General features: G+C 43.1%; 1 protein-coding gene across 2 annotated transcripts in view; it reads right to left on the bottom strand.

Moving 5' to 3' along the window:
- LOC310825998 (1-phosphatidylinositol 4,5-bisphosphate phosphodiesterase zeta-1-like) overlaps window positions 1-25,113 on the bottom strand; it is a 57,245-nt gene that overhangs the window by 26,374 nt on the left and 5,758 nt on the right. For both annotated transcript variants that reach the window (XR_014555596.1, XM_083700323.1), the window contains exons 4-8: window positions 13,875-14,076; window positions 12,790-12,934; window positions 9,182-9,334; window positions 6,579-6,797; window positions 5,805-5,961 (exon numbers count right to left, since the gene is read on the bottom strand). Coding sequence is in view for 1 of the 2 variants with exons in the window: in XM_083700323.1 (XP_083556449.1) it covers window positions 5,805-5,961; window positions 6,579-6,797; window positions 9,182-9,334; window positions 12,790-12,934; window positions 13,875-14,076 (876 nt within the window). In the remaining variant the exon portion in view is untranslated. The remainder of the gene's footprint in view (window positions 1-5,804; window positions 5,962-6,578; window positions 6,798-9,181; window positions 9,335-12,789; window positions 12,935-13,874; window positions 14,077-25,113) is intronic.

The following is a 25,113-nucleotide window of genomic DNA, read 5'->3' as shown; positions in this document are numbered from 1 at the left end:
GTATAGATTGCTTCTATACCATTTTCGAACCCCCGCCCCACTCCCATCCCTTCCAAATTTTTCTTCATAAACATCCAAGAAATATTATCAAAGGCCTTCTCTGCATCAACAAAAATCAAAACCGCTCTGGTGTTCAGATTTGTTTGTAGAAGTTCCAAAATGTCAATAATGTTTCTTGTGTTATCAAACAAATGCCTACCAGGGAGAAAGCCAGCCTGGGCCTTGTGAATCACTTCATTTAGTACTTTTTAAAGTCTATTTGCCAAAATGTCTGCAAAAATTTTATAATCCACATTTAGGAGTGAAATGGGGCGGTAGTTCTTAAGTTGGGTCTTTTCAGTCTCTGATTTAGGTATCAATGTGATGAAAGCTTCTTTCCACGTTTCCGGTGCCTTCCTTCCCTCCATTATCTGGTTGCAAACCTCCATCAAAGGTTGTATCAAATAGTCCTTTAAAACTTTATAATATTTGGAGGTTAGGCCGTCCGGGCCTGGGGACTTGCCAAGTTGAAGATTTTGAATGGCACTTTCAATTTCTTGCTGTGTAATATTACAGTTCAGGTTTGTTCTCATTTCCAGGGGTATTTTTTGTAATCCATTAGTTTTAAGAAATTGATCCACCTCTGAGGCTTTTTGCGGCCCTTGTGTATAAAGTTCTTTGAAGTACCTCTGGAAGCACTTTCTGATTTCCTCGGGTTTCTGAACCATTCTCCCTTCGATCTCTAGATTTGTAACCGTATTAAGCTTTTGTCTCTTTTTCAACTGCCAAGCTAGCAGTTTCCCACACTTATTCGCCGATTCGAAGGATCTTTGTTTCATTTGTTTAATTTTCCATTCCACCTCTTGGTTTATCAGTTTTGAATATTGCGCCTGGAAGAATTTCACTTCTCTTAACACGTCCTTCGACTTAGGCCTAGATCTTAATTTTTTCTCTCCTTCTCTTATTTTCTCCAATATCTTCTCCTTCTTTTCATTCCAGAGCCTTTTCTTAATCGTGTTTTGTTGTATTAGAAACCCTCTCATGACTGCCTTACTTGCGTCCCAGATTGTTCTTTTTTCCACAGTAGTATTCAAATTTATCTCAAAATAGTCCTTTAAAGTTTTTTGGGCCTTCTTCACAATCTCCTGATCTCTTAATAAAGTGTCATTCATTTTCCATCTAAAAGAACCGGTTGTGTTAAGTCTCAATTCCACTTTCAAAGCACTATGGTCGGAGCAGGTTTTTGGGCAGATTTCCACTTTTCTAGTCTTAGGTGCCAGTCCTCTAGTTGTCCAGATTTGGTCGATTCGTGTCCATGTCAGATGAGCTTCAGAAAAGAAAGTCCCTTCCTTCCCTAGAGGGTTCTTAACCCTCCAAATGTCGACTAAGTCCATATTGTCTGTCATTTCAAAAAAGTTTTGGGTAGTCTGCCGTCTTTCGATATGTTGGCACTTTGTGACTTATCCATATTTACACACACAGCCCCATTCATATCACCCAGCATAATGATGTTACTATAGTCCAAATAATCCAGCATAGTCTCATGCAGCTTCCTGAAGAATTCCGACTTTCCCTCATTTGGAGCATATATTCCTAATATCAAAATTTTTTCTCCTTGTGTCTGTATTTCAATCGCAAAAATTGGGCCATATTCATCTTTGAATAAAAATTTCAGTGACAGGCTCTCCTTTGCGTAAATCACCACTCCTCTCTTCTTAACTTTGTCCGAAGAAATAAATTCTTGGCCTAGTCTTTTGTTAATTAACACTTTTCTATGGAGCCTTGTCACATGTGTTTCCTGTAGGCAGATAACGTCCAGTTGTTCCTTTTTCAAAATGTGAAAGACTTTCCTTCTTTTTTCCGGGGAGTTTCCGCCATTTATGTTCCAACTAAGAAGCTGTAGAGACATCCTGAATCAATTGACGGGTTCTACAATGGGGTATCTAAGCTTCCTCCCGATCCCGGGGGAGGTAAAGCTGGTCCTGATCCTGGTGGTGTAACTCTTGGAGATGGTCCCGGTGGTGGTGGAGGCCAAGAAGCTGCAGCTCCTTTTTGCAGGTCCTCCTCGTGGTCGTGTAGGAACTTCTGCTGGTCTTCAGGTGATTTAATCTTTATTTTCCTTCCTTTGTAAATAAATGAAAGTCCTTGTGGAAACTCCCACCTGTAAGGAATTCCGTTGTGTCTCAACAATTTGGTCAAATCTATATAGGTAGTCCTAAGTTCCAAGAGATATTTGGGTATATCTCTGTAAATTTCGGCCCTTTTGCCTTCTATCTCCAAAGATTTCTTAAAATGTAGGCCTAATATCTTATCCCTTTCTTCTCTTGATCTCAGAGCAACCAAACAGTCTCTGGGCTTGTCTTTCTTTACTGATTTTCCCAGTCTAAAGGCTGTCACAATTTTAAAGTCCTTTTCTTCCTCAATTCCCCAGAATTTGGAGAACAAAAGTGTCAAAAATCCCTCTAAATTATTTTGTTCCAATTCCGGGATAGCCCTTATCCTGAGATTACTATCTTTACTTTTCAATTCAACCAATGCCAGGTAGGCTTGTTGTTCCCCTACCTGCCTTCTCAGAGGTCTTACCTCTCCTTTAATTTCATCCACCTTTAAGTTCGCCTGTTCTGCTTTTTGGTTGGCTTCCACAGCTAATTTGTAGTTTTCTGCCGTAGCTCCTTGCAATTTCTCAATTGCCTGAGTGTGCTGCGAAACCTGTTCAGTTAATTTGCCAATAGAGGATGTAGCTTGGTCAATCTTTGATGTTTGATTGTCCACTTTTTGGTTTAAAACTGCCAATTGTTCCAAAATTTGTTTTAAAACTGTTTCAGATCCTCCAGTTGCCATGTCTTCTGCAGCAGGCTGCACTAGTTCCACCTCCTGTGCTGTCAGCACAGTTGGGACAGATGATCTGCGGTGATGAGTTAAAGTTGTTTGCAAAAGTTGCCCAGATTTTTTCTCTTTTTCTTTATCTTTAGCTTTAGCTGCTCTTGTTCTCCCTGTGCCGCTCATTCCACACCTGCCTCTGTTCAAGGTCAAATGGTCTTTTGTCCCATGGGAAAAACAAGTCCCAAATATAAACAAAAAGAACCACAAAAAGTTTCAATAAAGCTCAATTCCCATGCCACTATATTTCCACAGTCCTATAGGGGGAGTATTTCAAAGTTTCAAAAAAGAAAGGGACTATTTTCCGCCATTGAAGTTCCTCAATTCCCCATATTGAGTTTTGTAATTCCCAAACACAAAAGGAAGGTTTCCAGAACTTCTAATCTCTTAAAATCCAGCCATAAAGTATCGATACAGGTCCATGCAACAATGTTTAATGTTAGTATCTCAGTCTATGCAACAATTTCGATCTCTGCAACAATGTCGTCAATTTGACAGCAGTTTGACAGTTCTTTTTCTATGCACTGGCAGCCCGGTGACGGGGTTATCTCTTTCAGCCCAGAAATTGGAGGATAGTTCTAAAGAATAAAAGTCTATACAACACACAGTTCTTTCCTTTTTATCTTCAAAATGCAGAGTCTCTCAATGCACCCTTTCTTCCACTTTTACAATCCCTTTTTAAATACTTCAGCTCGTTTCCGAGCCCTTGCTTTGATCTAATTAGCAGAGTCGGGAGGCGGACTTCCTGTTACTCGCCTCCCGCTTTCAGCCGAATTTCTTCAATTTAAGTTAGAAAATTTAGGTCCCTTACTCACGGGTATGTTGCTCCAATTCCAATAATTTCAAGAAGAAAGGTCAGCGCTCATCAGCAGCAGCAGCGCGGCTTTGCTTCCACGAAAAGAGCGATGAACTCACAGCGCCGCTCCCCCTTTCACGTTCCGGAGCCTCTTACGAGGCTCCTTCCCCGCTTCTGGGGGGGGCTCCAGGCGCCCGCCGAGTCCCACGGCCGCAGGCTCGCTCTGCCTGCGGTTTTTCTTAATGGGTCTCCGCTTTGCCGCAGCGGACGACCCTTTTTCGCGGAGCCCCTCTTCACAGCGCAAAGAGGACCGCCATTGCTGTTTCGCGCCGCCTCCGGAAGTCCCAAAACTTTACAGTTATAACACGGGTGTGGGGACATTCCAAATGTAAAAGAACAGTATACATTCAATAAAAAGGGGGTTTGACTATAAAACAAAAATGCTTCGATTGCCAGAGGCCAAGGTAAATAGGTGCATCTTAACTCAAAAGCTGTATAATGGAGACAGATACTCAACGCATTTCGGCAGAGGGGAAATTCCACAATTCTGGTAGAAATTTAGGTGCAAATCTTCATACAGATTTTTAAAATCCCTACTTGAACATTTGCGCTTAAAGGCATATACCCTAAAACTACCTCTCGCAAAAATAAGCATTTCTAAACAGGTTTTTATACTTTTTTTGAGCTGACAGGTTCACCCCAAGCTTCAGAGAAGTGTAAAATCAAGAGGGTGAACTGCAAGGTTCTTATCTGCATTTTAGTTCAGGAAGTGCAGAACAAGTCAGGTCATATCAGAATTCACAAAGATCAAAATCCTCAAGCGTAGTCCCTGGCGGTGAAACAGATCGTCCTCCAAGTACATAAGCAAACAACATCAACCCAATGTCTGAACGACAGCAAGGTTAGCAGCCTCTGAGGATGTTCCAGGATGTTTGCACCATGGGGAATGAATGACCTGTCGCCTCCTGCCTAATCTCCGAAGGTGGGGAGAGGCATCCTTAGAATGATCTCTGAAGCAGATCTTATAATATGGCCGAGCTTCTGTGGGAGAAGGCAAATCCTCCGATAGCTCCTGGCCCTAAGTTTCTGGAGACGGTAGTACCCAGATAATGGTTCACGTTATTTTGCTCTTTATAGAGAGATCCACACAAAGAGTTAATCACTCCATTATTTCTGTCTCAGCTGGGGTACCCAGCTAATTATTACAATGACTTTTCTCCTTGCAGATCAATATAAGCTGCTGACAGCAAGAAGAAAAAAAAACCTGCAAAATTCATAGCAACCTCCATTAAAATAAGGGCTGCCAAAGTGCCCAGAGTTTTAAATTGTATCATTTTAAAATTCTAATTGATTTTAGTAATTTTACCCACTCAGTAGTGTTTATTCTTGTATATTTCTATTATGCTTAGATCTGGAAGCAAATGACTGGTGTCTCACTTGAGTTCGGTAATTTCCCATGCTTAGTTGTTCACATATGTGTGTGCATTTTATGTTTTGTGCAGATTGCAAAGGCCAGTGGCTGAAACAAATAAATATCTCTTTATTTAGAGTTTTATTCCATAGACAGCACTTCGACTTCTAAGCAGAAGCAAACAGTAAAGCAGTAAAGACCTCTTGATTGGATTTGGCTCTCGATGCAGTAGAGTACGGCAAAGATCAGTAATACCACAAAGATGCAATCTTATGCTCACCTATGTGGAGGTAAATCCCACTGAATGACATCTACAAGAGGATCCTTAGGACTGATTCTCTTACATGTTGCAAGTTTAAGCCTACTTACTTGGAAATAAGTTCCAGTAAAATCAGAATGACTTTACTGAGGCTTACAATCTGGTTGCAAAAGGTATTCTGGAAGCTGCACTGACTATGAAACACATTGGGGCATTATTATTATTATTATTATTATTATTATTATTATTATTATTGCTTTACCCCACTGGGACTCAATGGGCATCCATCTAGTCCCATTGAAGTTAATGGACATGACTAACTCAAGAGTCATTAATTTCAAAAGGGCTACTCTAAGTGGGACTTAGTTAAATACCATCCTGTGTAACGGCAGAAATGTGACATGCATAAAGTTTAGTTCTTCCAATAGTTTAAAGAAGCAAATAGCAGCAAGTGTCGATTTTAGAATCTTGTAAATTACCTCTCTTGCTTATAAGTTTTTGTCCTTTCACCTCCCCGATGGAATTATTTTGATAAAACTTCTGCTTCTCCTTTGAATCTTCAAAGCTGACGAAAGACCGGGAAGCTGTGTATATCACAAGTTCTGACAGCAACATGGCGACTTTAACCTTATGAGTCTGTGAATAAAAAGTTAAAAAGTATTACAGCCTTGCAAAGTGAGAAATATGAGGTGATTCTCTCCTGGGGTTTTTGTATAACTGAATAGCTAAGGTGCCCTGTTCATTGAACACCAACCATCAGTTAATAGTCACTGAGACAGGCAACATGGCTGCTGCTTTTGCAAAAATCTGGTGTGCTGGAGGTTAAGGATAGAGGAATCTATCAATTTCAGTTCTCTTCCTTTCTCATTTTCCCAGTCTTAAATTTTGTTCACCGCATTTTTACAAGCAATTTGCAATAAAAAAACCCTCTGATTAATTAGTGCTGATGAACACATTTTGTGTATATCTTTGACTAATATACACATTTTTGCAAGCAATTTGCACTAATGCAATGCATTTTAATGTTGTTTTCACTGCTGCACACATCTTTAATGCACATTTCCCTCAATATATGCATTTTAGTACACGTTTGATTAGAAAACTGCACTGCAGAAATCAGAGAAGTGTGCATTTCAAAGGATAGCTGGGTTTCTGTTCATGTTTTGGTTCAAGAAATGTGAATTAGCTGCTTTCTCACTGAAATACAAACAAAATCTAATTCCTCTCCCACATCTAACTGAAGGTATATTTACCTTCTTGTCCTTCTTATCCTTTTTGGGTGCTGACGCCAATCGAGCAAGAGGCTTCTTGATCAACTGTGCTTTAGGGTCTTCATCAATAAGGTCATCCTCTGACTCCATGACCTCCTCGAGCTCTGCTATTTGGCCCATGCATCTCTGGCCCCTGCGTTGCAGGGTTTCTTCCAGAGTTCCGACTTTCTTATTTTTTATCAAGATTTTGAATTTCAATTGCTGCGGGAAGAAATTTGAGGGCATTCAGCACAGTAAACCACACAACAGTACAGGAACAAAAACCATTTTTGTTCAGGTGTCCACTCTGGGGAAACATTATGCAAACCAGACCAGCAGACACCATGAAAAGGAAGCCATGGCTATCCACTCCACCCCTGTCAAACCCCTGTCATTTGTTCACATCCAAGTCATCGACCAACATTATGTCATGGAGATTCGACTTGCATGTAGGGATTAGCTTTTGGGCTAATGAAAAGGAAACCATGGTTATCCATTCTACCCCTTCCTGAAAATTAAAGAAAGAAGCTGTGCTATGACCACCCTTGAGACTTGTTGGATAAATTCTCCTTCTCCTAGAGAAGCTTGGTGGCATTTCTCTACCCACAATCTGAGTGCAATTTTGAGAAGCATATAGCTCTAGGAACAATTCAACAAGCAAGGGAGCCATAGTTATGAGTCAGTTAACACAAGTGTGGTCCTTTCTTCAGGACTGCAACACAATTCAAGTGTTGCACACCAACACTGCATGTAGCCTCATGTTGTCATCTCAAGGACAATGTGTTTTTCCTGAGATATCGGCATGGCTTGCCTATAGCTTGGAATGTCTCACATCTGACTATTTGTTTTACCTGGAAAACAATTATATTTCAATTTGTTTGAAGAAGGGGGTGGGCAATGTGTCGCCTATACAGGAAGCAGCCTATCAATCCATGCAACACAGGCTCCTCTGCCCTCTCATACTTGCAATATTTATATCCTTCCAAGAAGCTAAAGATAGCATAAGTGGTTCTTCCCCTTCCCCATTTTTATCCTCACAACTAGCCTGTGAAATAGGCTAGACTGGGAAATTGTGACCATCACAACACCATCCCTCATCTTCATTGCTAGGCGAGGATCTGATCCAGCGTCTCCTCAGTCTAATCCATGGTGGCTAACCTGCAGCACCCCAGATGTTGATAAACCCCAATCACTAGACATGCTGGCTGGAACTGATGGGAGCTGCAGTCTTCCAACATCTGGAGGGCCATAGCTTCCCAATCCCTTGTCTAACCACTGTACCACACTACTTCATTTCACTCACAGTTTCAAAGGCTCTGGAATGAGCTATGGTGAAAGGAGGGGAGGAAGTGGAAGAATGGGCTGGAACAAGAGTGATATTGATCACAAGCCCCATGAGTCATAGAGTCATAGAATCATAGAGTTGGAATAGACCACAAGGGCCATCAAGTCCAACCCCCTGCCAAGCAGGAAACACCATCAGAGCACTCCTGACATATGGTTGTCAAGCCTCTGCTTAAAGACCTCCAAAGAAGGAGACTCCACCACACTCCTTGGCAGCAAATTCCACTGTCGAACAGCTCTTACTGTCAGGAAGTTCTTCCTAATGTTTAGGTGGAATCTTCTTTCTTGTAGTTTGGATCCATTGCTCCGTGTCCGCTTCTCTGGAGCAGCAGAAAACAACCTTTCTCCCTCCTCTATGTGACATCCTTTTATATATTTGAACATGGCTATCATATCACCACTTAACCTCCTCTTCTCCAGGCTAAACATACCCAGCTCCCTTAGCCGTTCCTCATAAGGCATCGTTTCCAGGCCTTTGACCATTTTGGTTGCCCTCCTCTGGACACGTTCCAGTTTGTCAGTATCCTTCTTGAACTGTGGTGCCCAGAACTGGACACAGTACTCCAGGTGAGGTCTGACCAGAGCAGAATACAGTGGCACTATTACTTCCCTTGATCTAGATGCTATACTCCTATTGATGCAGCCCAGAATTGCATTGGCTTTTTTAGCTGCCGTGTCACACTGTTGGCTCATGTCAAGTTTGTGGTCAACCAAGACTCCTAGATCCTTTTCACATGTACTGCTCTCAAGCCAGGTGTCACCCATCTTGTATTTGTGCCTCTCATTTTTTTTTTTGCCCAAGTGCAATACTTTACATTTCTCCCTGTTAAAGTTCATCTTGTTTGTTTTGGCCCAGTTCTCTAATCTGTCAAGGTCGTTTTGAAGTGTGATCCTGTCCTCTGGGGTGTTAGCCACCCCTCCCAGTTTGGTGTCATCTGCAAATTTGATCAGGATGCCCTTGAGTCCATCATCCAAGTCATTGATAAAGATGTTGAATAAGACCGGGCCCAAGACAGAACCCTGTGGCACCCCACTAGTCACTCTTCTCCAGGATGAAGAGGACTATCTCATTTCCCCCTGACCAATCTCATTTTTTATGATGAAGATAATCCAAACTCCAAATAATCATTATGCTGCAAATGTGCACAACAGTTGCAGAGTTGCACACAAACACACACAAACTGACACACACCAAAACACCCCAACAAACCATCTTTTACAGTAATAATAATAATGTTGGGTTTGGGGGAGGGGGATGTTACCTCTGGAGAGGGTAGTTCAGATGGCATGCTATCATCCAGTGTTGAAGTACAGAGGGTATCCCTGAGAATGTCTAGCAAATGGCCAGCCATCTTCTCCTGTTGCGGAGCGCTGCAGTGATTCTCCAAAGATAGTGTAAGGGGATAATCTGATGCCTGAAAATTTAACATAAAGACTGTTGGTATCCCTCCCCTTTTTGAAACTGAGGAAGTCCATTAACAGAAGAATCCAAACCTCAACCCACGTAAGCTTGAGGGTAGTTGAATGTGTCATGGGCATCCCACCACCCAGAACTGCCTGGCTGTTTTGGCCTCTACCAGTGGGGAGAATCCACAACTGCCATAGGAAAAGTGTGGGTGTAAGGAAGCTACTGCTGGCAATGGTCAGTGTAAACCCTAAACGGGGTGTTTCAGGTGTAACTTAGGAGCAGATCTGAGCTAGCCAAGGATCCTCTAGATACTAAGCCATCGGCAACTTGTTGCTACTTCAGCCTTTCTTCAACACTGCCGTTGCCACTGGTGGTGCAAGCAGCAGGAATACAGCTGCACTGTCCCACTGCTGCTCACCAGGGGTAAGGATTGCTCCCTGAATCACTTTTGTGAGGGGGAAATGCATGCTCAGTTGCAGATAATGATCAGGAGCAAAGTTGAACTATAGAATTTGTTCCTACAAGAGGCAGTGATGACCACCAACCTAGAAGGCTTCAGAAGAAGGTTAGACCAATTCATGGAGGAGAGGTCTATCAATGGCTAGTAGTCATGATAGCAATGCTTCTGGAAACCAGTTACTGGAAACCACTGGAAGGGAGAGTGCTTATGTGCTTGAATCCTGCTTATGGGTTTCCCACAGGCATCTGGTTGGCCACTGTGAGAACAAGATGCTGGACTCGATGGTTCAGCAGGTTCTTCTTATCTTCTTATGTTCTTAGGAGGATTCCAAGGGCCACGTTAGGCATGACCAAGAGCTCGTCCATGCCCATCTGGGATTTGTGACTCTGTTTTCTTTTTAAATGCCTGCAGCTGCCACATATTAAAGGTAAAGGGACCCCTGACCATTAGGTCCAGTCGTGGCCGACTCTGGGGTTGCGGCGCTCATCTCGCTTTATTGGCTGAGGGAGTCAGTGTACAGCTTCTGGGTCATGTGGCCAGCATGACTAAGCTGCTTCTGGTGAACCAGAGCAGCGCACAGAAACGCCGTTTACCTTCCCACTGGAGTGGTACCTATTTATCTACTTGCACTTTGAGGTACTTTCAAACTGCTAGGTTGGCAGGAGCAGGGACCGAGCAACAGGAGCTCACCCCGTCGTGGGGATTCGAACCGCCGACCTTCTAATTGGCAAGTCCTAGGCTCTGTAGTTTAACCCACAGCGCCACTCACGTATTAGGAAGTGGCTTTTACAAAGAATGGGGATTGCTGATAGTGGACAGAACATAACAGTGGAATGCTGGGCTGCTTTGCCCCTGAATTTCAAGGATGGTTTCTTGGAGAGACGCTCCTCAGTTTTGGAATGTGAATTTGATCTCTGGTGACTTTGACATTATGAAAGTGGGAATTGGCTGTGTTTGAACTGGGTGCTTGATGTAATATTGCTTTAATAAATGTTGGTGAACAACTTAGTTCTCTTTCACAACTGAGAAATCTTCAGCTAAGCAAATAAATAAACAGCAGTCACACAAATGCGGCCCAAATTGTTATGAGGAGCAGCCGTCCTTGAAACATATCAGGGTTTTCCTCACTGCACAGCAACTGTGCTGTTCTGCCCAAAGGAATTACAGTGGAACCTTGGTTTAAGAACAGCTTAGTTTATGTACAACTTGGATTAAGAACTCTGCAAACCCAGAAGTAGGTGTTTTGGTTTGTGAACTTTGCCTTGGAAGCAGAACATGTTCCGCTTCCTGTTGAGTGTGTTCCATTTGCAAACTGAGTCCCCCACTACAATAATAATAATAATAATAATAATAATAATAATAATAATAATTATATCCCGCCCTCCCCAGCCTAAGCTGGGCTCAGGGCGGCTAACAACAATCAAAATAATCCAACGATTCTAAAAACATTTCATTATAAAAATTAATTAAAATCAAATTTATGGCAACCAATAAGCAAAATTCTGTGCAGATTGCCAGAGGAGGGGGGTCAGGCTGCACCCTGCCCAAAGGCCTGATGGAACAGCTCTGTTTTGCAGGCCCTGCGGAAAGATGTCAAGTCCCGCAGGGCCCTGGTCTCTTGTGACAGAGCGTTCCACCAGATTGGAGCCGCGGCCGAAAAGGCCCTGGCTCTAGTTGAGGCCAGCCTAACCTCTCTGTGGCCTGGGATCCTCAAGATGTTTTTATTTGCAGACTGTAAGTTCCTCTGTGGGACATACCAGGAGAGGCGGTCCCGTAGGTACGAGGGTCCTAGGCCGTATAGGGCTTTAAAGGTTAAAACCAGCACCTTAAACCTGATCCTGTACTCCACCGGGAGCCAGTGCAGCTGGTATAGTACCGGATGAATGTGATCTCGCAGCGAAGACCCCATAAGGAGTCTCGCCGCGGCATTCTGCACCCGCTGGAGTTTCTGGGTCAGTCTCAAGGGTAGCCCCACATAGAGCGAGTTACAATAATCCAGTCTGGAGGTGACCTTCGCGTGGATCACAGTGGCTAGGTCAGGGCGAGAGAGATAAGGAGCCAACTGCTTAGCTTGGCGGAGATGAAAAAATGCTGCCTTTGTTATAGTTGTAATCTGCGCCTCCATAGAGAGGGAGGTATCGAAGATTACACCCAAACTCTTAACGGACGGTGCTGGCACTAATTGCACCCCCGCAAGAGATGGGAGTTGCCCCCTCAATCCCATATCGCCCCGTCCCAGCCAGAGGACCTCTGTCTTCGAAGGATTTAACTTCAACCGGCTCCCACATAGCCATCCAGCCACAGCTTCCAGACAACTGGTCAGTGTGTCTGGGGCCGAGTCAGGATGGCCATCCATCAACAGATAGAGTTGGGTGTCATCGGCATACTGATGGCAGCCCAGCCCAAAACTCCGGACAAGCTGGGCGAGGGGGCGCATAAAGATGTTAAAAAGCATCAGGGAGAGAATTGCACCCTGAGGCACTCCACACACCAAGGAGTGGCGCAATGACAATTCTCCCCCAAGCGCCACCCTCTGTCCCCGACCAGAGAGAAACGAGCGCAGCCATTGAAGGGCTGTGCCCTGAATCCCAACGTCGGCAAGGCGGTGGTCCAGGAGTTCGTGATCGACCATGTCGAAGGCTGCTGACAGGTCTAAAAGAATCAGCAGCCCCGACCCGCCTCGATCCAGCTATGGATCTTTACTATGGTAAAGCACGCCTTGGTTTAAGAATGCTTTGGTTTAAGAACGGACCTCTGGATGGATTAAGTTCGTAAACCAAGGTACCACTGTATTTTTGTTTCTGTTATCCAGCCCTGCCATGTGTCACATCTAAGATCTGTTTTATGCTTTCTGTAGGTCAGCTGACAACATCGTATAAGGCTCTCATAGGTCGGCAGACCACCCACCCTCAGAGTCATTTGATACTGCTGTGAGACAAGTAGGTACCCTACGGTGCCCTGTGGACATTTTTCAGAGCTTTTGACCAACTACATGCACCTACCTCAAAAGCATGCTTGTGGACCACATCAATGACATTCTTGAAGGTAATTTTGCTCGTCAAGGTATGTCCATGATAAACCACAGGCTCATTATTTGGACCATCCCAACAATCAATTTCAACACAGCGGCATCCCTTCTTCAGGGAACTTTAAATTGAAGGAGAAGGAGAAGGAGAAGGAGAAGGAAGAGAAGAAGAAGACAATAAAAAGATCTGTGTCCCATTCATCAGCACTCATATTGCTTTCTGCTTTCCAAATAATGCTTGTTTAGCTATGGAGTCGCACTCTGCTAGAAGCTCAGATAGGGTAGCCCACATTTTGATGATCCGCAGTTTTTAAGAAAACAGATCTTCTCCGAAGCAGTTTGCACTTCCATAGAGATATGAAAATATTAGAGAGCCACAGTCTTATTTACAGTTCTAAATTGGACCCATAGGGCACACTGTAGGCACTGGGTGGGACGCCAAAAGGGGTTCAGAAGAGTCCCAAAGTTCAGAAAGCACTAAATCAGAACAAAAGAATAATTCTGCCATTGTCCTATACAGCTGCAAATAAAACTTAAGTGTGTTTTAAAAGCAACATATAGTGTGACATTAGATGGCGATGGCCAACCTTATGGAAAATGCAATGTATTTTTAAATTCCTTTTTTTATTTTAAAAAAAGCATTTTCGAAGCAGTTGTTATATGCATCTATATTCCACCCCTATTTCAGTTCTAGCTAAGCCACAGGCTTGCTTTCAATGATTGCATTATTGCACTAGCAGGATGATGTCCATGCATACAATGGAACTTTCCTCCTTTGTACCCCCTCAATCCCACAACTCTCCAGGGCAGATTTCTTGGGGGGGGGGGGAGTAACAGACGTTCCATTGCCTGAGCGGAAATCATTCAATGAGCGCAATAATACAACCCATATATATTGTTCCAAGTTATTTTTTCTTCAACGGCTGCAAAGATTTGTGTTTATTTTAAATATGGAGAAAGAACACCATTAGGAAACACAACACACTTCCGCACAGTTTTGCTACTCCACACCCTACTGGCCTCACCTCTCCCCTGCCCTACCCCACAAATAAATGTACATACTTGGCGTAGCCCCACAGGTGACTTGGGCCTACAAGCTGGTCTTGTATCAGGTAGGTATTGTGTGACGATGATATAAAGTAGTCACACAATGGGAAGTTCATATCTTGGTAAACCGTCCTGTGCTTTTGTTTAAAGATGCTGCACTCTTCCGAAAGCATGTACCGTATAAAGCCTTCGAAGGTCATCTCCCTTTGGCTTCTTGCTAAAGTGGGAACATTAAAGGGGGGGTAAAATTAAAATTGCTCAGATACCTCCACCGTGTTGTTTTTTTAATGCTGGAATTAAACAGATGTTGGAAATACTCACACTACGAATGTGTGCTCCTGAATTTCACCTGGTGCTTGGCTATGATCTGAAGCTGAACATGCATAATAATAAGCTGAATGCTTATTCATGCCTTTCTTTAATGACACAACAATCACCAGAAGCTAGCGTAATGTGCACAAGCCAGGAACCAGACCTTAGCCATGTTAGTTCTTGTGCTTAGTCATAATACGCTCTGCTATTGTGGCGTTCATTCTGGGGGAACCCGTGGTTCGTCCAGAAGCACATCAGAAGATGAGATCAGTCATGGCAAATCAGCGGCTCTGCCCCACTTGAAAAATGTTTTGATCACCTTGACTAATCTTGCACTGCTAAGCCACAGGGAAACACTTGATACATTTGAGTGTAGTGGTTCCCAGTTGCTTATCAATACCAGCAGCAAAAAGAATCCTCGATTTGACTCAGGTTTAAGATTTGTATCAGTACATGCAGGTCAACGGAGAGCCTAATTTCAACACGCTGCATTTAGATGTGCAGCAGAGAGTTTTTCCTAAATTAAATCCCCGCGGTGGGGTGAGCTCCCGTCGTTCGGTCCCAGCTCCTCCCACCTAGCAGTTCGAAAGCACTCTTAAGTGCAAGTAGATAAATAGGTACCGCTTTATAGCGGGGAGGTAAACAGCGTTTCCGTGTGCTGCGCTGGTGCAGGCTCACCAGAGCAGCTTCGTCATGCTGGCCACGTGACCCGGAAGTGTCTCCGGACAGCGCTGGCCCCCGGCCTCTTAAGCGAGATGGGCGCGCAACCCCAGAGTCGGACACGACTGGCCCGTACGGGCAGGGGTACCTTTACCCTTTAATACTAAGCATGGGGAGGTCTCTGATCAGGAACACAGAATGCAGGAAAGAGAAGTTTAGCCCTTTCCACCCGATGAAAATCTTTGGCCTGCCGATTAGTCCAGTTGTCCCAATGGGAGCTTTTTCTAACCTCTGGGGCAAGATTAGGGTCCATTTCTGAGAGGATCGCAGCTGGGAAGGCAAGGGTTAAGCCTACCCTCTCTCTCCACTCTGCAGTCTTAATTAAAATCTCCCCCTCCCCTCCTAGCACAGGGTGTCAAAATAATACTAAATGCAGATGAATTTACACACTGTGCACTTAACATTATGGGAAGTTAAGCCCCACCCAGCCACCCAGTGTAATGGCAGTTAGCTCCACCCCTTGAGCTGCCATTTTGCATGTGGCTCAGGTAGGTTCAAGTCAAAACCAGAGCAGATTCCCCAACAAAAGTCTGTTCATTCCTGTTCCAGGGTGCTTCCACACATACTGACCACGTGCTTAGAGATAGACCCATATGTCAAGTTCAGTTTCTTTCAGTTTCTCATTCTATCAGTCTTAAGCTCAATTCTCCACATTTCCAAATCAGATTGCAATTTTATCTTTTTTTTAAAAAAAGGGAAAATTCACCAGCGTTTTACTGCACATTTTTTCCTAACATACACGTTTGCAATTTTGCCTAGCATACACATTTTTGCAAAGCCATTTCCCCTAATGTAATAATTATTTGTATGTTATATTTCGCTAATCTTTCACGTGTTACCCAAGTGTATGTATGTATTATTATTTTTTTACACATTCCATGGCTGGAGAAGTGCACTGCAAAAATCAGAAAGTGTGAATTTTGAAGGATGTTCTGGTTTGTGTGTTGTTTTGGAAAGTTTGTTATTAGGTATATTTAAATGCAAACTGAATCAAATTTATACCACATCTCTAGATGTGACTCTACTGGTCTGACCTTAGCACCAAGAATGAATTGATAAACATGCTGGAATATGCCCCAGAATTCTCCACAAACAAGGATTAGCCAATTCTGTTTCTAATACATGAAATAGTTCCTTGGCAAACCACTGAACATATAGAGGATTGTTGTAAAACAGAACATATGAAAGTCACTGCTGTATTAATGCAATCCTTGAAGTCTACACCAGGTTAATACTGCTACCATTTATTTGTCATATCGCTGTTTAGAAACCAATGACACAATTTTTGTCCTATTTCTATTACAAAAATAAAAGCCTTTTCAATTGGATTTCTTATAACTAAATTGTATTAATGCTGTGTTTTCTGGTCTTTCTCCTTCTCATCTTAAAACTTTCGCAGAAACCCAACTTCTTTGCTAATGCGCAAAAGCAATATTATTTAATCATTTGTTATGCATACACTCTTAATAAGCTATTATTATCTATCCACTCTTAATAAACTATTATTTTCTATCTATCCATTACAAATCTTCAGAATACTCACAGCTGAAACTGCTCCATCCCGTGACTCTTTTCCTAAACTTCCATTTCAGCTCAGTTTCTTTATATACGCTACCAGTTTTCATACTTACCATTAAGTCTCTCAATACTTTTGGATCTTACCTTTTCTTGGTGATTTCTTGTCGCATTCCAGTCTGGGCATTTTATTTATCTTCCTCTCTTCTCTTTGGTATACATAAGAACTCTTCTTTTGTCAAAGATCTCCAGCTTTTTACTCTATACTTCGGGGAAGGGGAACCTGTGGCCTTCCAGATATAGCCAGACTACAACTCCCATCATCCCTGATCATTGACCATCCTTGCAGGGGCTGATGGGAGTTGGCATCCAACAGGTTCCCCACCCCCGCTTTACTCCCCTGAGCCGATTTGGCACCTCCATCACTTTCTTTAGAAAGAAACTAGCAGTCTTGTGCCCGGCGTTGCTCGGGAATTCTAAGAAACCAGAAAAATCATTGCAGTTTTGAAATAAGTGGTTAAAATCTGTGCAGTTTTGAAAGGCTCAGGGCACAATAGCAGGACACAAAATTGTGTCCAGCTATAGTCAGAACCCTGCACCTTCATCTCAAGAACCACCATGCAAACTTTGGTTAAAATCAGTGCAGTTTTGAAAGGTTCAGTCTGCCTTCAGGATCCAAAATAGCACCCAACTGTATCCAGGCACAGATGAAAACCTCCTCCTTGACCTCGGGAACAGTAATTTGGTACTGATATCTTAAGAGGTGTACAAATGCCTAGCAAACATACAAACAACTTTTTGAAATATATCGTAGATGCTTCAACTTGTATCCTTTTGCCGCATAACTCGCATGTGAAGGTGGTTATGACAGTGTTGCATCACACTCTACTGAAAATCAGGAATACAGTGGTACCTTGGGTTACATACGCTTCAGGTTACAGACTCCGCTAACCCAGAAATAGTACCTCAGGTTAAGAACTTTGCTTCAGGATGAGAACAGAAATCTTTATCCAGTGGCAAGGCGGCAGCAGGAGGCCCCATTAGCTAAAGTGGTGCTTCAGGTTAGGAACAGTTTCAGGTTAAGAACAGACCTCCAGAACGAATTAAGTTCTTAACCCGAGGTACCTAAGACATCAATATTAAACATACTTGCTTGGAAAGAAACCCCATTGAAATCAGTGGGCCATTCTTCCATGTAACTATGATTAGGATCAGGCAGTTCAGTGATGTGTGTGTCCTTTCCTCTTTGTTGACTCCCTATATTGCAAAGCTTAATGATAAAACTACATTTTTGTAACCCAAACTGTGCTTTTCACTGTATTAAATGTGCTATTATTTTTATGATTCCTTCCTTTCCACCCTTGTGCCCCACACAAATTCTTTTATGATTCATGTCTATTGAAGCTGCTTTAGGCAGGGACCTGTTTATCCGACCCTTTTGTAAAGAGCTTAGTATATTTTTGGTGCTATAAAAGTAAGCAATAATAATAGCACATGTCATATGGAGCTATGAGTGTTCAAGGCTATTATCCAGGGTTCCACCCACACCAATTGCAATGATTTATTTAAACGATAAATATCACTCAAACACAGAGGAAAGGGAATTGCTTCTAACACTATTAGACAAATAGAAAGCACTTAACTAGAGTCTGGGAGTCACAATCAGCTCAGGATCCAAACAGTTAGTATACAGGTATACTAGAATTTGGGGGGCATTCTGTGGGATTTCTTTTTTCTTTGAAGGACAAACCTACTTACTCTTACTATATATCAAGCAACAAAGAGACATGAGGGGGGTGTTCTATTCAAGAAGCCTGTTTTCTTTGTCCATGGATGCCGAAGAATTGATGCTTTTGAATTATGGTGCTGGAGGAGACTCTTGAGAGTCCCATGGACTGCAAGAAGATCAAACCTATCCATTCTTAAGGAAATCAGCCCTGAGTGCTCACTGGAAGGACACATCGTGAAGCTGAGGCTACAATACTTTGGCCACCTCATGAGAAGAGAAGACTCCCTGGAAAAGACCCTGATGTTGGGAAAGATGGAGGGCACAAGGAGAAGGGGGCAACAGAGAACGAGATGGTTGGACAGTGTTCTCGAAGCTACCAGCATGAGTTTGACCAAACTGCGGGAGGCAGCGGAAGAGAGGAGTGCCTGGCGTGCTCTGGTCCAGGGGGTCACGAAGAGTCGGACACGACTAAACAACTAAACAACAACATTCAAGAAACAGCCATTGTGATCATATAAAGGTGTTTCTGAGGGGGCACTGGGCTGTAGACCTCCTCAGAATCACTGTTCACCGTAAGCACAGGAGAAAACGTAATGCTCAAATAATTATATGTAACAAACACAATGTCCGTACAAATCCAATAATGGGAGAGGGGGGAGCAGACACATATCAATGCTGGATACACTCTAGAAACTTAGGTGTCTGGTTATTGCATATATGTCAGTCAGCAGTGGGTGGACCTTGGTGTGGTCGAAGTGTTCCCTCAGAAACTGCCGTGGACTGGCCAAATCAGGCCAATGGAGGACCCACGGGATGGCTCCCATGGGATGTAGGAGTCTCTCCCAGGTGTGGGATGGCCTGATAGTGAGGATCTGGTGTGGGGTTCCATAACCTATGATCTCATCTCATCCATCTCTGCAACAAGAGCTGCAAGCCCCATCTCCCTCTGTGTCCCCCACCTGCCTCTCCAACAGCTGTTGGAGCCTCTGACTGACACTTTCATGGTGCTGGGCACACCACCCATCCCAGCACCACCAGACATTGGGAGCAGCTCTGCCTTTGCAGGTGGGAATGTTTTGCCGGTCCCTGCCACCTTTCAGACAGCATAGACACCTCCCCTGTCACCCAGATCTAGGAGGTGCCAAATAAGAAGGGAACAGAGAGTTCCACCAACTAGGACTAGTGAGAGACTGCGGGAACACTTACTGAACTAAGTTGTGCCCCATTCCTACATATAGGATAACAAGGATCAGTGTCGGGTCAACATTTTTATTTTTTTTTGCAATACATTTTTATTCAGATTATACAATTAAACATATCCATGTAGATATAAAATACACAAATAAACATACCGATAAACATATCAGTGTACATATAGATATAATTATAGTTTGTTTATAGTGTCGGGTCAACATTTATAGCTTTGGGAGTTAGAGCACTTGCCTTTTTGTAGCTCTGTTTTGGATTGACTTTGTGTATTTCCTGAGGTGCCTTAAACTAGCAATGCGCACATAATCTAAACATCAAAGCCTTTAGAAACATAGCTGTCAACTTACAGATTTGAAAATAGGGGACTAGCAGCCTCGAAAATAAGGGATCAGCAGCCAAAATAAGGGATTTTCCAGGCATAGGTATGTTCAACTTCTGAGCCCCACCGAGCCAAAGGCAGAAAGCCCAGCCAGCAGCCAAATGAAGCCTCATCAATAAGAGACAGCAGCGGGACATGGCGCTGGGATAAGGGACTGTCCCGCCAAATAAGGGATGCTTGACAGCTATGTTTAGAAAGCATCCTCCTTCAAATCTTTGTTCTTCAGCAACTAGGGGCCGGGACAGAAACACCTTTCAGCTGAGGACAATGGTCCTTTCTTCGACAGCACTCCAAGGTGGAGTCAGAGATTCACTGGAGTAGTGTTTTCCTTCCTTCAAGCAACAGAAGGCCTACAGCCTACTTGATGTTGTCCTAGTGCCTGCTCAAGAAACTTCTCTTCTGTATCAGGAAATGGGGAATCTTTTTTCAGCCTGAATGCCATGTTACTTCATTTGCAACCTTTGGGGGTGGGGGCACATGACATTGTCGGGTGTGACCAGTCGGCAGAGCAAACAGATGTGACTCTTACCTTGTACAGTAGGCTATATTCCACCCATGCAAATACTAGAGGTTACTATGCATACACACACAAACATACACTTAATCCAAGCAAGCAAGAGGCATTATCACAGCTTGTAGAAACAGTCAACTAGGTAAAAATACTTGAGGAAGGTGGAGAGCAGGACCAGTCAGAGGTGTGGCCTGGGGTGGAGACAGAGTCTGAAGAGAGTCGCAAGGGCCAGAGAGCACTGTGAGGGGGCCACATGATCATTGGGCTTGAATGATCATTTCCTGGGGGATGATAAAGGTAAAGGTAAAGGTACCCCTGCCCGTACGGGCCAGTCTTGCCAGACTCTGGGGTTGTGCGCCCATCTCACTTAAGAGGCCAGGGGCCAGCGCTGTCCGGAGACACTTCCGGGTCACGTGGCCAGCGTGACATCGCTGCTCTGGCGAGCCAGAGCCGCACACGGAAACGCCGTTTACCTTCCCGCTGGTAAGCGGTCCCTATTTATCTACTTGCACCCGGAGGTGCTTTCGAACTGCTAGGTTGGCAGGCGCTGGGACCGAGCAGCAGGAGCGCACCCCGCCGCAGGGATTCGAACCGCCGACCTTTCGATCGGCAAGTCCTAGGCGCTGAGGCTTTAACCCACAGCGCCACCTGCGTCCCTTGGGGGATGATAATAGATTTCAATTGTATCTAGCAACTACACTGGCTCCCAGTACATTTCCGAGCACAATTCAAAGTGTTGGTGCTGACCTTTAAAACCCTAAACGGCCTCAGGCCAGTATACCTGAAGGAGCGTCTCCACCTCCATCGTTCTGCCTGGACACTGAGGTCCAGCGCCAAGGGCCTTCTGGTGGTTCCCTCACTGCAAGAAGCAAAGTTACAGGGAACCAGACAGAGGGCCTTCTCGGTAGTGGTACCCACCCTGTGGGATGCCCTCCCACCAGATGTCAAATAGAAAAATAACTACCAAACTTTTAGATGATATCTGAAGGCAGCCCTGTTTAGGGAAGCTTTTAATGTGTAATAGGTTGTGGTATTTTAGTGTTTTGTTGGAAGCCACCCAATGTGGCCGGGGAAACCCAGCCAGATGGGTGGGGTATAAATAAATTATTATTATTATTATTATTATTATTATTATTATTATTATTATTACTATTATTACTACTACTATTATTATTACTAAGCCTATAACCAAGGCTGAGCGCACGCAATTGAAACAATTGTATATATTTTTTCCTTCTGCATCCTTGCCTCTTCCTCCCCTTCTTCCTCTTTGCTGAATTTTAGACTGGAAGCTCATCAGAATGAGGACCTGTCCTCTTAAAGCAGTGTGCCTCCCAGATGTTTTGGACTGGGATGCCTACCAGTCGCAGCCAGCATGGGGCCTGAAGCTGATGGGATCTGAAATCCAAAACACCTAGAGAGCACCAGCCAGGTTAGGTAAGGCTGTCTCATTGTCAGCACACTGATTAAAGTAGATGGGGGGAAATGAATAAAAATATATTTTAGAGCACTTTGATATTTTATCACCTTTCGCACTGACAAAGCTTGAAAGCACAACTGCAGCATACCAAAGGGTACCGAACAATAACAATTTAGATCCCTCAAGTCATCCTGTTAAAGGGTGGGGAAAAGACAGTTCAAGTTAAACTCATTAGAGTTTTTGAACATCGGAGGTCAGCAACCTATGTATTCCACAGGGCTCTTTCTCACGGTAGAGACCATTCTAGCCTTTGGTGTGCTGCTGTTATCAAAACTGCTTTTGAGACAGAAGGAAAAATATGTGTCTTCTCAGCACAAGGCAGAAAAGTAGCTACTTCCTAATCCCCAAGGTAATCATGATTCTAATCTCTGAACCTGGAGTAGCATTCACGCAAAAAAAAAAAAAAAAAAAAAAAAACAAAGCAAAAACTGCCCCAGAAAACCAAAAAAGATGATTTTCAAGTTCTGCGCAGTGTACTAATATCACATGAATAGGGAATTTGGCACCTGGGATACTATGTAGTTCTGAAATGATCTTTTCTACTTAAAATGTTTCAAGCAAACATCAAAACAAAGTTTTAAGGCCTGGGACTGCAATCCCATGCAAATTAGCTGCCCTACAGTCCAATCCTAGGTATGTGCGGTCTGAATTAAGTCACAGTGTGTTCAGTGGGTCTTCCTCCTAAGTCAATGTGCATAGGAATGCTGCAAGCCAATTAGATATTATTATAGAGTAGAGGAAAGAAACCTCTGGCCCTTCTGATGTTGTTGGAATTCAGCTTCCATCAACCCCCCCCCCCCCCAACCAGCACAGCCAAGAATGATAGGCACTACAGCCTAGCAAGATTTGGAGGGACATAAATTCCCCACGCCTGCTACAGAGAACGAACCTCTTAGGCAGCAAACCTATGTACACTCATCCAGGAGAAAGTTCCATTAAATAAGACCTACAGTAATGTGTCCAGTTCTGGGTACCACAGTTTAAGAAGGATATTGACTAGTTGGCTTCAAATATCCCTCCATGATCATGTTGCTAGTAGTACTGAATAGTTTCAAGTGGGGACATTACTGGATGACTGTGGAGTTGTGCGTATGTTACACCACAAAGGATTTATAGAATGTTACTGGTGTTGATATAAAAAAGAGAAACCTAGAAAAATGCATTTCCTGTCTTTAAAATGAGTTGAAGAACAGAAGAAATCTCCTCTAATATAACTGTTACCAGTTTAGCAACTCAGGTAAGCAATATTCAGTGCAATATCTGTTTGTGCTGTTTTGCAAAAACAAACTCACCCACAATTCCTCGAAGTGCTGTAAATGCACAAATGCCATCCCAATTAATGAGGTCTTCAACAATGAAGAGGTAAGAAATTCAGAGCGTTAAAAATGTGTTTATTTGTGGGCAGTGTTGCTTTTTGAAAATCACACGATAAAGTTATGCTGTAACTAGAACACTATAAACTAATATTTTAAAAGCTGAGAATCGTAACAGAGAAATTGTTTAATGCACTCATTATACAAGGCAAGACATCAAATGTATTTCATACAAGATTAGTAGACTATTTAGCTAAATCCCATCAACCAACATTTAGCTGTTTTGTGCTTTTGTTTCCAGTGTTTTATCAAGTTGCATTTGTTACAATCTAAACAGATTCTAAAAGGTAAAATTATCAGTCAACAGGCTAATGTAGGAAGAACAGTCCAAATAAGGTTATCTTCATCATTTATCATTAACTGAAACAACACATGCATGATCTCACTTAGTATCTGAACGGAACATTTACTCACATGATGCATGCAAATTAGTCCTGGTTTATTCAAATTATAAACAACTTATCTATTTTAAGACTATCCAACGAATATAAGAATAATGCAAAAAGAACTACAAACAATAATAAAGCAGAAGCAATACAAACAATTATTCACATAGTGTAAGAAAATAGGAGAATGCTTAGACTGTTGTACAAACTGATCTCATGTTATACAAACGGCAATAATCTTTTGCTTATGTTTCAATAAAGAAATATAAATGTACATTTTTTCCTTGTTTTTTTTAGGTTGCGCTTTTCTTTCTTCCAGAAAGCAACAATGAAGAATGTGATAAATTGCCACCATAATCTGATGAATTAACACCATCTGCGTTCATACAAACATGCATAAGAAAATACAGTAGGTGCAGTTTTGAAGGCTTTACACTCAATTGCCACACTCAGAGAAACAACACCACAGCAGAAGACTCCATGCCTGTTAGCCAGGTGGGGGGCAGGGAGCTGGATTTCCCTAAAATTCCTCAGCGTTCCCTATTTATCTATCTATTTATTTATTTATTTATTTATTTATTTAATTATACGGGAACATTTCTGCTTTTTTTCTTACAGGTACAGGTGCTATTATTTCGGGGGTGCTGCTGCAGTGAAATCCGCTTACCACAAAAAATCATGTTACGGGATCCAGGAGGGAGACTTTTTAAAAGGAGGAAAAGAAGCTTGACAGGTCAATTTGTTCTGAGGTATCTAAATTCACCAACCGCAAACTCAGAAGGTAGGCGGAATTTTCCAATCTGACAAATGAGGTTAAAGGTGCCACCACATTGCCTCTAAATAGGAGTTGCTGTTCTCTCCCCACTCTCTGGCTAGTATATCCAATCAAGAGCAAAGGCTAAAGCAGGGAGGTGGGATTCAGGTGTCTCTGCTTGCTAGGCCAAAAAGGAGTCAATTAATGGAAGCGGCAGGATTAAAGGGGTTGAATGCTAAGCAAATGGTCTCTTGGTTGGTTGGTTGGTTGGTTTACGTGCTCTGCTGAGAGGTGTGGTGAAATTAAGTTATGCTTTCCCTTGACTGAGGAAAATACAAATCCCCTGGTCTCAACCACTGAGCCTCTTGGGCTTGCCAATCAGAAGGTCGGCGGTTTGAATCCCTGCGACAGGGTGAGCTCCTGTTGCTCTGTCCCAGCTTCTGCTAACCTAGCAGTTTGAAAGGACACCAGTGCAAGTAGATAAATAGATACCACTGCGGCAGGAAGGTAAACTGTGTTTCTGTACACTCTGGTTTCTGTCATGGTGTTCCATTGTGCCAGAAGCATGCTGGCCACATGACTTGGAAAGCTGTCTGTGGACAAATGTTGGCTCCCTTGGCCTGAAAGCGAGATGAACGCTGCAACCCCATAGTCAACATTGACTGGACTTAATCATCCAGGGGTCCTTTACCTATTCTCATCGTGACCTCAAAGCAAGCATTTGTAAGCTGCTTTGCTGGAAATAAATCTGAAACAGCAACTCCTGTTCCAGGTAACATGGTGGCACCTTTGCCATAGCACTCGTGAATTAGAAAGTATATTCAAGGAGAAAGACTAGTTAGCTATTACATTTCTATCCCAGATTTTCTCCAATGAGCTCAAGGTG

Source organism: Podarcis gaigeae (assembly GCF_964106915.1).
Source record: "Podarcis gaigeae genome assembly, chromosome: 10".
NCBI classification, from domain to species: Eukaryota; Metazoa; Chordata; class Lepidosauria; order Squamata; family Lacertidae; genus Podarcis; species Podarcis gaigeae.
The sequence above is the reverse complement of the archived record's forward strand: the minus strand, read 5'-3'. Positions and strand labels throughout refer to the sequence as shown.